Source organism: Oncorhynchus mykiss, chromosome 1 (assembly GCF_057628025.1).
Source record: "Oncorhynchus mykiss isolate SJ-2025 chromosome 1, ASM5762802v1, whole genome shotgun sequence".
Classification (NCBI taxonomy): domain Eukaryota; kingdom Metazoa; phylum Chordata; class Actinopteri; order Salmoniformes; family Salmonidae; genus Oncorhynchus; species Oncorhynchus mykiss.
Window position 1 is genome coordinate 14,077,197 of NC_143022.1, and position 15,199 is coordinate 14,092,395.

The 15,199-nt window shown below is 41.6% G+C and overlaps 1 protein-coding gene across 2 annotated transcripts in view; it reads left to right on the forward strand.

Moving 5' to 3' along the window:
- The first annotated feature begins 1,336 nt into the window (after positions 1–1,336).
- The window catches only part of tnni3k (TNNI3 interacting kinase), a 62,908-nt gene continuing 49,045 nt past the window's right edge, over positions 1,337–15,199 (forward strand). For both annotated transcript variants that reach the window (XM_021622505.3, XM_021622570.3), the window contains exons 1-11: positions 1,337–1,552; positions 2,127–2,235; positions 2,647–2,732; positions 7,614–7,711; positions 8,284–8,394; positions 8,569–8,667; positions 11,707–11,845; positions 12,319–12,463; positions 13,314–13,418; positions 13,503–13,597; positions 13,929–14,078. In XM_021622505.3, coding sequence (XP_021478180.1) covers positions 1,513–1,552; positions 2,127–2,235; positions 2,647–2,732; positions 7,614–7,711; positions 8,284–8,394; positions 8,569–8,667; positions 11,707–11,845; positions 12,319–12,463; positions 13,314–13,418; positions 13,503–13,597; positions 13,929–14,078 — 1,177 coding nt within the window. In that variant the 5' untranslated portion in view covers positions 1,337–1,512. The remainder of the gene's footprint in view (positions 1,553–2,126; positions 2,236–2,646; positions 2,733–7,613; positions 7,712–8,283; positions 8,395–8,568; positions 8,668–11,706; positions 11,846–12,318; positions 12,464–13,313; positions 13,419–13,502; positions 13,598–13,928; positions 14,079–15,199) is intronic.

Consider the following 15,199-nt stretch of genomic DNA (forward strand, 5'->3'; position numbering starts at 1 on the left):
AACTAACTGTATATAAGACGGGGTTGTTGGCTGTTTAAACGTCTGAAAGAAAAACACTTGGAGAAGATGCTCAAGTATAGGAAGAGACTCATGGAGAACGTGGAGAAAAAGAAAGGGAGCTGACTCTGAACTATAGTGATAACTATGCTAATATTGCTTGTAATACCGTTGTTCCTTTGTAATCATGATAGGAATGATTCTGTGTTAAATTGAACTGAAATAGGGATACAATGTGGTGGGTTCATGTTAATGATTAACAGGTGCATAGGTTGGATCAGCTGTTTTGATATTTAAGATTTAGATTTTTGGGCATATTTAGAAATGTGTCTATGGGGAAATTATATGGTATTGACAATCAATTTTGTAATAATGACTGAAAATAATTGACAAAAAGCTTTCAGAGTTGTGTGCCTCTTCATTGTTCTAAGCTAGTATGAGGCATCATAGCCATCAGTTCTGATTCTATTTCTATGTGCATTCCACTGGTGCTCTGCTCTATTTTTGAACACAAGTGTAAGGGAACGGCTCTTGACATCCTATGCAGAGTTCTACAACTGCACCATCGAGAGCATCCTGACTGGTTGCCTCACCGCCTGGTATGGCAACTGCTCGGCATCTTGGCGCTACAGAGGGTAGTGCATCTCTGGGGCCAAGCTTCCTGCCATCCAGGACCTATATACTTGGCGGTGTCAGAGAAAAGACCAAAAAATTGTCCAAGACTCCAGTCACCCAAGTCAAATCAAATGTATTTATATAGCCCTTCTTACATCAGCTGATATATCAAAGTGCTGTACAGAAACCCAGCCTAAAACCCCAAACAGCAAGCAACGCTGGTGTAAGCATTTCACGGTAAGGTTGTATTCGGCGCATGTGACAAATAAAGTTTGATTTGAGTTATGTATAGGTAGTGGCCTATCGGCAAGCAAGTAGTCAATGATGTCATACTGGCATCCCTATAGGTTTCACCAGAGATAATGTGGGGAATGAGAATATCCACCACACAAATTGGACTGGGACATGGTCTGTGGCAACTTTGTGATGTATAGATGAAGTGGAAGGCTAAGCAACATGGATGCCATTCCATAGGTCCTCATTCTTCAAATAGTTTTATTTAATCACTGCAAGGAACAGGAGTACTCTTTTGTGGTCAAGCTGTCAGTAGTTAAATCCTAAGACAGTTTCCTTGCAATTCTGACTACATTATTTCGTTTTCAGGCCATCAAGCAGTTCAAACAACTTTAAAAAATAATTGAAAACTGACCGATGGCTTGTGCAAGACAATATAAGGTAATGGCCACCTGCTGTTTGAAAAGAGCAATACACACACAGATCAGTTGTCATAGTGGTCAGGCATTCCTCTCAGAGATGTATTTATTTTTAGCCCTCTGCCATGATCCCTCTTTATCTGGTCCTGCTCTATTGTGACTGAGATAGGGATAGTGTTACTGCTTCACTCCTCTGCTCCACCAAACTATACAACGTACACAGGGAGAAAAAAAAAGAAGAGGTTCAATGGGAAATTATAAATCAAGACCAACTCAGACATGTACAGGTAATGGCTTGTTCTCTTTCAGTGTTTTGTGCTGCCTAAGAGAGTATATGTCGGGGTCTAAATATGTACTATAGAATCCTATTAAGAAGCTTTGCTTTGAAGAATGTATACCCAATAGGGTGGTAGTAACTTTTGCTGCCATTTTTTTTTACCTTCAATTCTTCCTTTGGTAATTAAACTAGGATATAGAAAACTTACATTATTTAACATTGGGGCGGCAGGGTAGCCTAGTGGTTAGAGCGTTGGACTAGTAACCAGAAAGTTGCAAGTTCAAACCCCCGAGCTGACAAGGTACAAATCTATCGTTCTGCCCCTGAACAGGCAGTTAACCCACTAGGCCGTCATTGAAAATAAGAATTTGTTCTTAACTGACTTGCCTAGTTAAATAAAATTGGAAAATACAAGTGACGGGAAATGCATTCTATAGATGTACTAAATCCCTTTCAGGGATCCTTTCCAACTATGGAAAGTGTTTCAGCTTTTTAAAATTAAAGTACCTCAGTCACAATCAGGCTAATAGCTCACTAAATTATGCTATGTCTATGCTAACACTGGGCTAACTCCCTTTCTGAAGATGAGTGGAAGAAGAAGGTGAGTGAGTCATACTCTGTGATCATCGAGAGGCTGGAGGATGACCTACGCATCAAAGACAGCGAACTGACAGACCTCAAACAGGTCTTCAGGTAACAGCTGCATGTGTGCATCTGTGATAAAAGCGATACATTTATTCTCTATTCAGTCTTTCACATATAACATCATAACATGCCAAACATTTTATGATAATGACTTCAGGTAACATTAGCTCTCTGTGAAAGTGATGCATTCATCCCTATTCAGTCTTTCACATGTCAGGATATGACATCACAGAAATGTTATGATTGTGACTCATGCCCAGTCTCCATATACATGTCATAGTTCTAGACAATGTCCGAATGTCTTCTGGGTTGATTATTGCTGTTGTTATATGTTTTATTAAATGCATTATACGTTTTACATCAGTGTCCTAATTATGGTGTAAAGTACAGAGTAATAACTATTGTAATTACACATTTTTACACTCAACTTACATTTGCATTTGTATTTGGATAACTCAGCTCTGATGAAGCTTTCCAGAAAGTGAACTTGAATTACCGGACAGAGAGCGGACTGTCCCTGTTGCATCTCTGCTGCATGTGTGGCGGTATGTACGATTATTACTATTAATAACCTCTTACCAAAACATTACACTGTTACATATGCTGCTGCACTCTTGGCTTGATGCCCATGGGCTCATTAGCTTTGATTGTGCTCCAGTGTTTTTTTTTTTAGCCTGGTCCCAGATCTGTTTATGCTGTCTAACCAGCAATATAAACTGGGTGGTTCGAGCCTTGAATGCAGATTAGCTGAAAGCCGTGGTATATGAGACCGTATACCGCGGGTATGACAAAACATGTATTTTTACTGTCCTAATTCTGTAACCAGTTTATAATAGCAATAAGGCACCTCGGGGGTTTGTGGTATGTGGCCATATACCACACCCCCTCGGGCCTTATTACTTAAATTAACAGTACCAGTCAAAGGTTTGGACACACCTACTCATTCAAGGGTTTTTCTTTATTTTACTATTTTCTACATTGTAGAATAATAGTGAAGACATCACAACTATGAAATAACACATGGAATCATGTAGTAACCGAAAAAGCGTTAAACGAATCAAAATATATTTTACATTTAGATTCTTCAAAGTAGCCACCCTTTGTCTTGATGACAGCTTTGCACACTCTTGGCATTCTCTCAACCAGCTTCACCTGGAATGCTTTTCCAACAGTCTTGAAGGAGTTCCCACATATGCTGAGCACTTGTTGTCTGCTTTTCCTTCACTTTGCAGTCCGTCTCATCCCAAACCATCTCAATTGGGTTGAGGGCGGGTGAATGTGGAGGCCAGGTCATCTGATGCAGCACTCCATCACTCTCCTTCTTGGTCAAATAGCCCTTACACAGCCTGGAGGTGTGTTGTGTCATTGTCCTGTTGAAAAACAAATGACAGTTACCTAGCCACAAACCAGATGAGATGGCATATCGCTGCAGAATGCTGTGGTAGCCATGCTGGTTGAGTGTGCCTTGAATTCTAAATAAATCACTGACAGTCTCACCAGCAAAGCACCCCCACACCATCACACCTCCTCAATGCTTCACGGTGGGAACCACACATGCAGAGATCATCCGTTCACCTACTCTGCGTCTCAAAAAGACACAGCGGTTGGAACCAAAAATCTCAAATTTGGACTCATCAGACCAAAGGACAGATTTCCACTGTCTACTAATGTACATTGCTCGTGTTTCTTGGCACAAGCAAGTCTCTTCTTCTTTTTGGTGTCCTTTAGTAGTGGTTTCTTTGCAGCAATTCGATCATGAAGGCCTGATTCATGCAGTCTCCTTTCCTGTGGCGGTACTCATGATAGCCAGTTTCATCATAGAGCTTGATGGTTTTTGCGACTGCACTTGGAAGAAAGGTTCAAAGTTCTTGAAATGTTCCGCATTGCCTGACCTTCATGTCTTAAAGTAATGATGGACTGTTGTTTTTCTTTGCTTATTTGAGCTGTTCTTGACACAATATGGACTTGGTCTTTTACCAAATAGGGCTATCCTCTGTATACCACCCCTACCTTGTCACAACACAACTGATTGGCTCAAACACATTAAGAAGGATAACAATTCCACAAACTAACTTTTAACAAGCCACACCTGTTAATTGAAATGCATTCCTCGTGACTACCTCATGAATATGGTTGAGAGTATGCCAAGAGTGTTTAAAGCTGTCATCAAGGCAAAGGGTAACTACTTTGGACAACACCTTTTTGGTTACCACATGATTCCATATGTGTATTTCATAATTTTGATGTCTTCACTATTATTCTACAATGTATAAAAAATAAAAAATAAAGAAAAACCCTTGAATGAGTAGGTGTGTCCAAATTTTTGATTGGTACTGTAGATCTGGGAACAGACAATATAGGATCTAGATCATTTTTCTAACCTCTCTGAATTACAACCAAATTATGAGTGTACTATTATTTACTATATACAGTGCCTTGCGAAAGTATTCGGCCCCCTTGAACTTTGCGACCTTTTGCCACATTTCAGGCTTCAAACATAAAGATATAAAACTGTATTTTTTTGTGAAGAATCAACAACAAGTGGGACATAATCATGAAGTGGAACGACATTTATTGGATATTTCAAACTTTTTTAACAAATCAAAAACTGAAAAATTGGGCGTGCAAAATTATTCAGCCCCCTTAAGTTAATACTTTGTAGCGCCACCTTTTGCTGCGATTACAGCTGTAAGTCGCTTGGGGTATGTCTCTATCAGTTTTGCACATCGAGAGACTGACATTTTTTCCCATTCCTCCTTGCAAAACAGCTCGAGCTCAGTGAGGTTGGATGGAGAGCATTTGTGAACAGCAGTTTTCAGTTCTTTCCACAGATTCTCGATTGGATTCAGGTCTGGACTTTGACTTGGCCATTCTAACACCTGGATATGTTTATTTTTGAACCATTCCATTGTAGATTTTGCTTTATGTTTTGGATCATTGTCTTGTTGGAAGACAAATCTCCGTCCCAGTCTCAGGTCTTTTGCAGACTCCATCAGGTTTTCTTCCAGAATGGTCCTGTATTTTGCTCCATCCATCTTCCCATCAATTTTAACCATCTTCCCTGTCCCTGCTGAAGAAAAGCAGGCCCAAACCATGATGCTGCCACCACCATGTTTGACAGTGGGGATGGTGTGTTGCTTTTACGCCAAACATAACGTTTTGCATTGTTGCCAAAAAGTTTAATTTTGGTTTCATCTGACAAGAGCACCTTCTTCCACGTTTGGTGTCTCCCCCAGGTGGCTTGTGGCAAACTTTAACCGACACTTTTTATGGATATCTTTAAGAAATGGCTTTCTTCTTGCCACTCTTCCATAAAGGCCAGATTTGTGCAATATACGACTGATTGTTGTCCTATGGACAGAGTCTCCCACCTCAGCTGTAGATCTCTGCAGTTCATCCAGAGTGATCATGGGCCTCTTGGCTGCATCTCTGATCAGTCTTCTCCTTGTATGAGCTGAAAGTTTAGAGGGACGGCCAGGTCTTGGTAGATTTGCAGTGGTCTGATACTCCTTCCATTTCAATATTATCGCTTGCACAGTGCTCCTTGGGATGTTTAAAGCTTGGGAAATCTTTTTGTATCCAAATCCGGCTTTAAACTTCTTCACAACAGTATCTCGGTGTGGCCTGGTGTGTTCCTTGTTCTTCATGATGCTCTCTGCGCTTTTAACGGACCTCTGAGACTATCACAGTGCAGGTGCATTTATACGGAGACTTGATTACACACAGGTGGATTGTATTTATCATCATTAGTCATTTAGGTCAACATTGGATCATTCAGAGATCCTCACTGAACTTCTGGAGAGAGTTTGCTGCACTGAAAGTAAAGGGGCTGAATAATTTTGCACGCCCAATTTTTCAGTTTTTGATTTGTTAAAAAAGTTTGAAATATCCAATAAATGTCGTTCCACTTCATGATTGTGTCCCACTTGTTGTTGATTCTTCACAAAAAAATAAAGTTTTATATCTTTATGTTTGAAGCCTGAAATGTGGCAAAAGGTCGCAAAGTTCAAGGGGGCCGAATACTTTCGCAAGGCACTGTAACTACTATATTACGTATTGGATCACACAAAAATTTAACTTTTACATTACCATGTAGTTTATCAATAAAATGGTCTGATGGTGATGTGGATATACTCGGTATACATATACAAAAATAAATAAATGATTTCACTCCAATACATTTTTATAGAAAGTTAGCAAAAATAGATAAGATCTTGCTACCATGGAAAGGAAAATGCTTTTATATTTGTGGAAAAATCGGATAAACTATTTGGTCATATCTCAGTATACCTATTTGTTTTTGGGCTTGCCCACACCTAGCGAACAGTTTTTTAAAAAAATATTAGAGAAAAAAATATTACATTTTATTGGAACGGCAAGCCAGATAAAATTAAACGGGCCTATTTATGTAACGAAGATGCCTTCGGGGGGCAGAAATTATAAAATATTAGAGCATTAGATCTCTCACTAAAGGCTTCAGTCATACAAAAGTTATGCTTAAATACAAACTGGTTCTCTAGCAAATTAGTTAGAACGTCTCACCCTATGTTTAAGAAAGGCCTTTTTCACTTTATTCAGATTACAACCGCTCAGTTTCAGTTATTTACATCTCCCAAATATCGCTATTTTTAAATAATCCACCAGAAAAGACAGAACAAATAATATAACAAATATTGTGATTAAACTCAAACATAACAATTGTTTAAAAAAAACATTATTTTTAGAAAAGAAAAAACACACTGCTCTACCCAAAATTACAACCAACTAATTGCATCATTACCGCAAAAATGTAAGAGGAATGTGGAAGGGGGAAAATGTAAGGAAGTTGTCTGTCTGCCCTGCATTAAAACCTAAATTAGTTAAAGAAAATTGTGATGAATAAAAAACTATTCCAGTTTCATTTAAGGATTTAAAAAAAATTTGATGGGAGGGGTTGAGCCCCAAAAATATGAGGGATTGGAAGTGATGCAGACAATTTGTCACGTTCTGACCTTAGTTCCTTTGATTTGATTTATTTGATTTAGTTGTCTCTGATTGAGAATCATACCTAGGTAGCCTTTTCCCACTTGTGTTTGGTGGGTGTTTATTTTCTGTGTCTGTGTGTTCCACACGGAACTGTTTCCGTTGGTTATTTCACGTGGCGTTTATTGTTTTGTTTCAGTGTTTGATTGGTTTAACGCTGCGCATTGGTCCTCCGATCCTTACTACTCCTCGTCAGAGGACAGCCGTTACACAATTACATTGATAGAAGCCAATGAAATATTAAAATATTGAAATATTAAAGCTGATCTACCCCCTAAAAAATGAAATACATATATATATATATATATATATATATTTAAAAAATAAAATAATAATAATAATTAAAACATAGATAATATACCACAGACAGATCTGATGCGAGGCTAGTATATTGTTTTCTCCAGGGAATAAAGTCCACATAAGGACTCTGATGCTGAAAGGCCTACGTCCATCCAGGCTTACCAGGAATGGGTTCACTGCTCTACACCTGGCTGTCTATAAGGTGAGAGAATGGTTAGACACCTGTTGCCTTCATGCCTTCATCTGAAGACAGTGTTATTGATATAGTTATAAAGATATGTGTGTTTCCATAGTGAGTAGGTTACTGTTTATGACGTGTGATTATTTTGTGAATGTTTCTATCGATTGTCCTTTTATGTTAAATGAGATGGAGACATTCCATGGTTTTACCAGATGGTGGAGTGCAAGTCACATCACAAAGCACACATTGTTCTATGAACAGTGGGATATGTCCTGTTTTGCTCTCATACTAAGGACTAGAGAGAGTTCATCTAGTCCTGAGGCACACAGTATCAGTATTACACATTTGTCTATTTGAGGTCTCGGCTTAATCAAGATGTTGATAACTTGGGGTGAACGTCATCTGTATCTTCCCTGATTCCTTACCTCCTCAAAATGCCTGAAGAGAAGGTCAAACAGGAGGAAGCTTAGCTTCCCCAATGGTTTTTAGGGAGAGGACACAAGGAATAAAGGAAGGATAATTTAAATTCTCCTCAAGTGTGATGTTAAAGTGAAAACAAACCTGTGATTGACAGTAGTTGTGTGTCCTCCCAGGACAATGCAGAGCTGGTGACGGCAATGCTCCACGGAGGGGCAGACATCCAGCAGGTTGGGTACGGTGCCCTCACAGCCCTGCATATCGCCACCATCGCTGGGCACCATGAGGTGGGCACGGCCCCTGTTCATACCAGTCTCAGACATTACTTCACATTCTGTACAGTACTATTCATATTTAGGAATAGTTCTGCTGGTGTCGGCAACAATGGGTGTTCCAACAAGAGATTTTGTGATATGATAATAATACGTCCTGTAATGTAGCTTACATCTTGTAATTCTTAGGCAGTGGATATCCTTCTCCAGCATGGAGCCTATGTCAACGTCCAGGATGCTGTCTTCTTTACTCCTCTGCATATTGCTGCTTACTATGGCCATGACCAGGTAATGGTTTAAACATTGTGTCCTAATATAACAGTGTCGGTAGCTTCATCCAAGATATCCCTCTTTACCTTCTGCCAAGCAACGGATGTGTTGAAATCTGTTCATTCCCTTTTCTTGATACCGGGGATGTAGGCTATGTCCCAAAATGGCATCCTTTTGCTTTCATAGTGCACTACTTTTGACCAGAGCCCTATGGGCTATAAGGAAAAGAGTGACATTTAGGACTTCTCTGTACAGTGTATATTACAGTTATCCCACAGGCTCAGTTCCCACTTCCCTGTCAAGTTTGTCTCAAGTGGGTCTCTCTAAACTCTGCTCCCATCACGTGACAAAAACAACGAGTTGCCTCTGCTCTGTTAGTAGAGGAACGCGCAGTAATGCCCCGGACCAGAGCTAGGTCTCTCCAAAATACACTTGAGTATCTTACCCAGTTATTCTCTGATGATATCATTTTGCTCTTTTGTAGCTTTGGCAAGTATGTGTGTGTTTTCTATCCCAGTTCGCTCCTCTACCTGTAGGTTTTACAGATGCTCACCAGCCCGTGGCTGCAAACCTTCTAATTTAGTGTACCCTCCATGCACAACCAATGAATTCCTAGTCTCCGGCAGCGTTTGGAACTGACGATCTGCAGTCTCTAAGGCTGAGTTTATCTCCCTACAATTTTGGGCCCTGACAGAAACATGGATTACATCAGAGAACACTGCTACTCCAGCTGCTACCTCGTCCTCTGACTATGTGTTCTCTCATAGTCCAAAAGCATCTGGTCGTCGCAGTAGTGGCACAGAGCTACTAATTTCTCCTAAGTGGAGATGTTCTCTTTTCCCCCTATCTCACCCGTCTATCTCCTCACTTGAATTCAATGCTGTCACTGTCACTTGTCCAATCAAGTTTAACATTGTTGTCATATATCACCCACCAGGTGCTGTTGGAGAGTTCCTCAATGAGCTTGACACCTTGATAAGCTAATTTCCCGACCATGGCTCACCACTCATCGTACTGTGCAACTTTAACCCCGCAACACCTGACTTCAATTAATTTCTTTCCCCCTCTTTCTTTCCACTCCTTTCCTCTTTCGATCTCAGCCTTTCCCAGTCATGCTCCCATTCACAAGACAAACAGACTAATCTCACTGCACCCCCCCTGCAGGTTTCTGGTCACTACTATTCTCTCCCTCTCTCCTCCAACACTACCCACTCAGCCCCTATCCAGATGGTCATGCACTGCCTCAATCTTTGTTCTCTCTCCCACTACTCTCTTCTCTTCTATCCTATTTTCTCTTCCTTCTCTCCTGCTAAATCCTTCTCCCTCCTGTCAAATGACTCTGACTCTGCCTCTTTGACCCTACTCTCCTCCTTTTCCGCCTACTTTGACTCCCACTGTCCACTTTCCTCCCCGCCGGCTCAACCTTCCCCTTCCACTCTGTGGCTGAGTGACTAACTGCGTGCTAACAGAACAGGGCTGCAGGCAGCTGAGCAGAAATGGAAGAAAACTACATTTTCGGAGGACCTGTCATCCACTCCCTTCACTTCTACCTTCTGTTCATCTGTATCCACACTTTCTATCACTCTAAATTTCAAGCTTCTACCTACAACCCTGGGAAACTCCTCTCCACTTTCTCCTCCCTCCTTAATCCTTTGATGACATCTGCTTGTCATTCCCTCAGCCTATTGAGTCCACTGGTCCTAATCAGAACTACCCTACACATTGATCTCTTTCTTCCCTCTCTCTCCAGATGAAATCCTGCCCACTTGACCCCATCCCATCCTCCCTTCTCCAGACTATCTCTGGAGACCTTCTCACTTCCCTCATCACATTAACTCATCCCTTTCCACTGGCTGTGTCCCCTCTGACTTAAAGATGGACAGAGTTGCTCCCCTCCTCAAGAAACCAACAGTCGACTCATCTGATGTCAAAAACTACAGACCAGTATCTCTTCTTTCTTATCTTTCCAAAACACTTGAGTGTGCTGTCTCTGACCAACTCTCTCGTTATCTCTCTCAGAACGATCTTCAAAACCCTATCCAGTCAGGCTTCAATGCTGCTCACTCAACTAAGACCACTCTCCTCTGTGTCACAGAGGCTCTCCGCTCTGCCATGCTGTCCCTCTTCCAGAGTGCAAATGTGACCTGTTTCAGGAAACTAGGTGTATGTCGCAAGTCACGGCTTCAGAAGAGAGCCATTTGAACTTTTTAAAATGTGTTTTTACAAAAATGCGTTTTTTTTGGCAGAAATTCCTTCTGGAACATGTGAACTTTCATGTGCCTTAAAAACAAAGTGTTAATTTATGAGCCTTGTTGGCAAAGCCACATAAAAAGACAGCAACCTTCCCACTAGCCATGATTGGCTGAGATAATGAGTGGGCTGGATATACCAAAAAAGGAGTTTGGATTGGTCTGCCATATAGAATGCTTCTGTCTATTTGAACTGGTGAGTCTGTGTTGGTAATCCTGTCAAACGTCTTTTTTATGTATCGTGTAGTGGTGCTGCATAAGTGTCTCTCTCCACTTTCTGGAGGATCGAGTTTTGAAATCAGTGGAATTAGAATATAATAGCTAAAGAGAGGGAGAAAACACCTGTCTCCGGATTACATCTTCAAACTAAGGGCAACCCTGGCATGACATCCGTGACAGGGAGTCCATCATGCATGATCATGCACAATTTCAAATTGTTCTACATAAGACTGAATCCAGGTTGTGAGTCACAAATAACCTCAGTGTGACCCTGGACCCTGTCGTTCTCAGCAAACATCAAAACAGGTTCATGCTCTACAACATTCGTAGAGTATGACCTTTCCTCACACAGGAAGTGGCGTAGGTCCTAATCCAGGAACTTTGCATTTCCCGTCTAGACTACTGCAATTCTCTGTTGGCTGGGCTCCCTGCTTGTGCCATCAAATCTCTGCAACTTATCCAGAATGCCGCAGCCCGCCACGATTGTGATGTGTTGTTGTCTCACCTAGCTATCTTAAGGTGAATGCACTAATTGTAAGTCATTCTGGATAAGAGTGTCTGCTAAATGTTTAAAATGTAAATCTCTCAGGTGGCTAAGCTGTTGTTGAAGTTTGGGGCGGATGTAAATGTGAGTGGGGAGGTGGGAGACAGACCGTTACACCTGGCAGCCGCCAAGGGCTTCCTCAGCGTCGTAAAACTGCTGCTGGCAGAGGGGAGCAAGACTGAAGGTGAGAGTTAGTGCAGTAGGTCTGGGAGCTACATGGTACATGCTTGAGTTTCACCGTGTCTGTAAACATGCTCTCAATACAATCCACAGTTCAGGTGATATACTGTTTATCTTGATGGGACATGCGCTTGAGTGGGGAACATTATGATGTAACTGCATAGTGGACCTGATGTTCATTATGGTCTACCGGTACTGACCATCATGTTTATCTACAAGTCACACAACGACTCTGGATTTATTCATGGTTTCAGCAAAGTGTTCAAAGTTGTAAATGGTTTTAGTAAGGAAATTACTGGCTTATTTAAAGTTGTAAATGGTTTTAGTAAGGAAATTACTAGCTTATTTAAAGTTGTAAATGGTTTTGGTAAGGAAATTACTGGCGTATTTAAAGTTGTAAATGGTTTTAGTAAGAAAATTACTGGCTTATTTAAAGTTGCCCAACCAGAAAACAACTCAGTCCTTCTTCCTCCACAGTGAATGCTCAGGACAATGAGGACCACGTCCCACTCCACTTCTGTGCCCGTTTCGGCCACCATGAAGTGGTCCACTTCCTGTTGCAGGGCAACTTTGAGCTACAGCCTCACTCCGTCAACATCTACGGAGACACCCCTCTCCACCTGTGAGTTAACTAATGATACAGTATATCATAATGATAAGAACATCTGGGGTGAAACCATTTAGAGTACAACACGGGGGAAATAGACAGAATGATTTCACTGGCTCATGTCAGTACCCTCTGAGGAGTTCAGCAGCAGATTGAACTCTACTGGGGATGTTTGTATCAAGTGTCTCAGAGTTGGATGGCTGATCTAGAATCTACCCCCGCCATCTATGTAACCAGTATTCATTGTGATCTAAACTGAAAGTCAAAACTGATCCTAAATCAGTGCTCCTACTCTGAGACACTTGATCACTAAGGGATTTACGTGATCCACACACACCAACACAGTCATGAAGAAGGCACGACAATGCCTCTTCACCCCCAGGAGGCAGAAAAATGTTGGCATGGGCCCGCAGATAAGACTTCCAAATAGATGAGTCCACAAAATAGCTACCCTGACAATCGACATTGACCCTCTTTTGCAGTAACTCTTTTGACTCATCGCATACACTACTGCTACTGTTAATGATATATCTTGTTGTTTATTCACTTTACCCCTGCCCATATCTACCTCAAACCCCTGGACATCAACTTGGTACTGGTTCCCGTGTATATAGCAAAGTTATCTTTACTCATTGTGTATTTTTTCTTTGTGTTATAATTTTTTCTATATTTTTCTCTCTGCATTGTTGGGAAGGGCATTTCACTGTTAGTCTACACCTGTTATTTACAAAGCATGTGATAAATAAAGTGTGATTTGATTTGATACATATGGCCCCTGGTCTTATTCACTGAGACTGATTAAAGCTACTATGATCTCCTTATGTGTCTAGCTGTATCTGCAACTCATTGCGCCTGTGTTCCACAGGGCCTGCTACAATGGAAAGTTTGAGGTGGTGAAGGAGATAGTGCAGCTGTCAGGCACAGAGAGTCTGTCCAAGGAGAACATATTTAGCGAGACCGCCTTTCACAGGTAATAACCCTAGTGTAACCCTATGAGTTACCTTCTCCATCTGTACTGCTCCAAGAAAACAGCAGTCTCTACCTCTCTCCACAGTGCCTGCACCTATGGGAAGAGTCTGGAGATGGTCAAGTTCCTGCTCGGTCAGAACGCCATGAGCATCAACCATCAGGGCAGAGACGGACACACAGGTGGCTATGTCTCCTCGTTACCTAACCTAAGGCCAGGAGGTTTTCCCTGGCCAGGTCACGCGATCAGAACAATATCTTGACCCTAATGTTAAAGTATGACTGAGGCCAGGAGTTTTTGTTGACCAGAACTGAAGAGGAAAAGCTCTTGGCCCTACAAATAACATCTAAACCACCCGAGAGCACTTAATAAGATCTAGTTCCAATAAAAAAATGTTTTGCAGCAATAGTCAAATATAAAAAACGACCTTGACGATTGGCAAGGACTTCTAAACCAGCGGTTGATCTGACTGCTTAGGCTAATAACCTATGAACCCTGTCACTATCTCTGTAGGTCTGCACAGTGCATGTTTCCACGGCCACATACGTCTGGTCCAGTTCCTATTGGACAGCGGGGCTGACATGAACCTGGTGGCTTGTGACCCCAGCCGGTCCAGTGGGGAGAAGGAGGAGCAGACCTGCCTCATGTGGGCCTATGAGAAAGGTTAGTCAGTGATGGACACATGGGTCTGTCCAATGGGAGGCCAAAGACAAAGCTGTATCTCAGAAAGGCTAGATTTTGTAATTAGTGCTGAGATGATAAAATTTTTACTAGATCTCTTTTTCACAGATGATTGACTTTCCTTGAATTGTGAGGAGGATGGTTTGTAACTTTCTAGGAACTTTGCTAGGAAACCTTGACAGTACTGTACAGTGAGGGAAAAAAGTATTTGATCCCCTGCTGATTTTGTACGTTTGCCTACTGACAAAAATGATCAGTCTATAATTTTAATGGTAGGTTTATTTGAACAGTGAGGGACAGAATAACAACCAAAAAATCCAGAAAAATGCATGTCAAAAATGTTATAAATTGATTTGGATTTTAATGAGGGAAATAAGTATTTGACCCCTCTGCAAAACATGACTTAGTACTTGGTGGCAAAACCTTTGTTGGCAATCACAGAGGTCAGACGTTTCTTGTAGTTGGCCACCAGGTTTGCACACATCTCAGGAGGGATTTTGTCCCACTCCCATCTTCTCCAAGTCATTAAGGTTTCGAGGCTGACGTTTGGCAACTCGAACCTTCAGCTCCTTCCACAGATTTTTTTATGGGATTATGGGATTTATGGGATTTTTTTATGAGACTGTCTAGGCCACTCCAGGACCTTAATGTGCTTCTTCTTGAGCCACTCCCTTGTTGCCTTGGCCGTGTGTTTTGGGTCATTGTCATGCTGGAATACCCATCCACAACCCATTTTCAATGCCATGGCTGAGGGAAGGAGGTTCTCACCCAAGATTTGATGGTACATGGCCCCGTCCATACTTCCTTTGATACAGTGAAGTTGTCCTGTCTCCTTAGCAGAAAAACACCCCCAAAGCATGATTCCACCTCCATTTTTGACAGTGGGGATGGTGTTCTTGGGGTCATAGGCAGCATTACTCCTCCTCCAAACACGACGAGTTGAGTTGATGCTTAAGAGCTCCATTTTGGTCTCCTCTGACCACAACACTTTCACCCAGTTGTCCTCTGAATCATTGGCAAACTTCAGACGGGCATGTATATGTGCTTTCTTGAGCAGGGGGACCTTGCGGGCCCTGCAGGACTTCAGTCCTTCACGGTGTAGT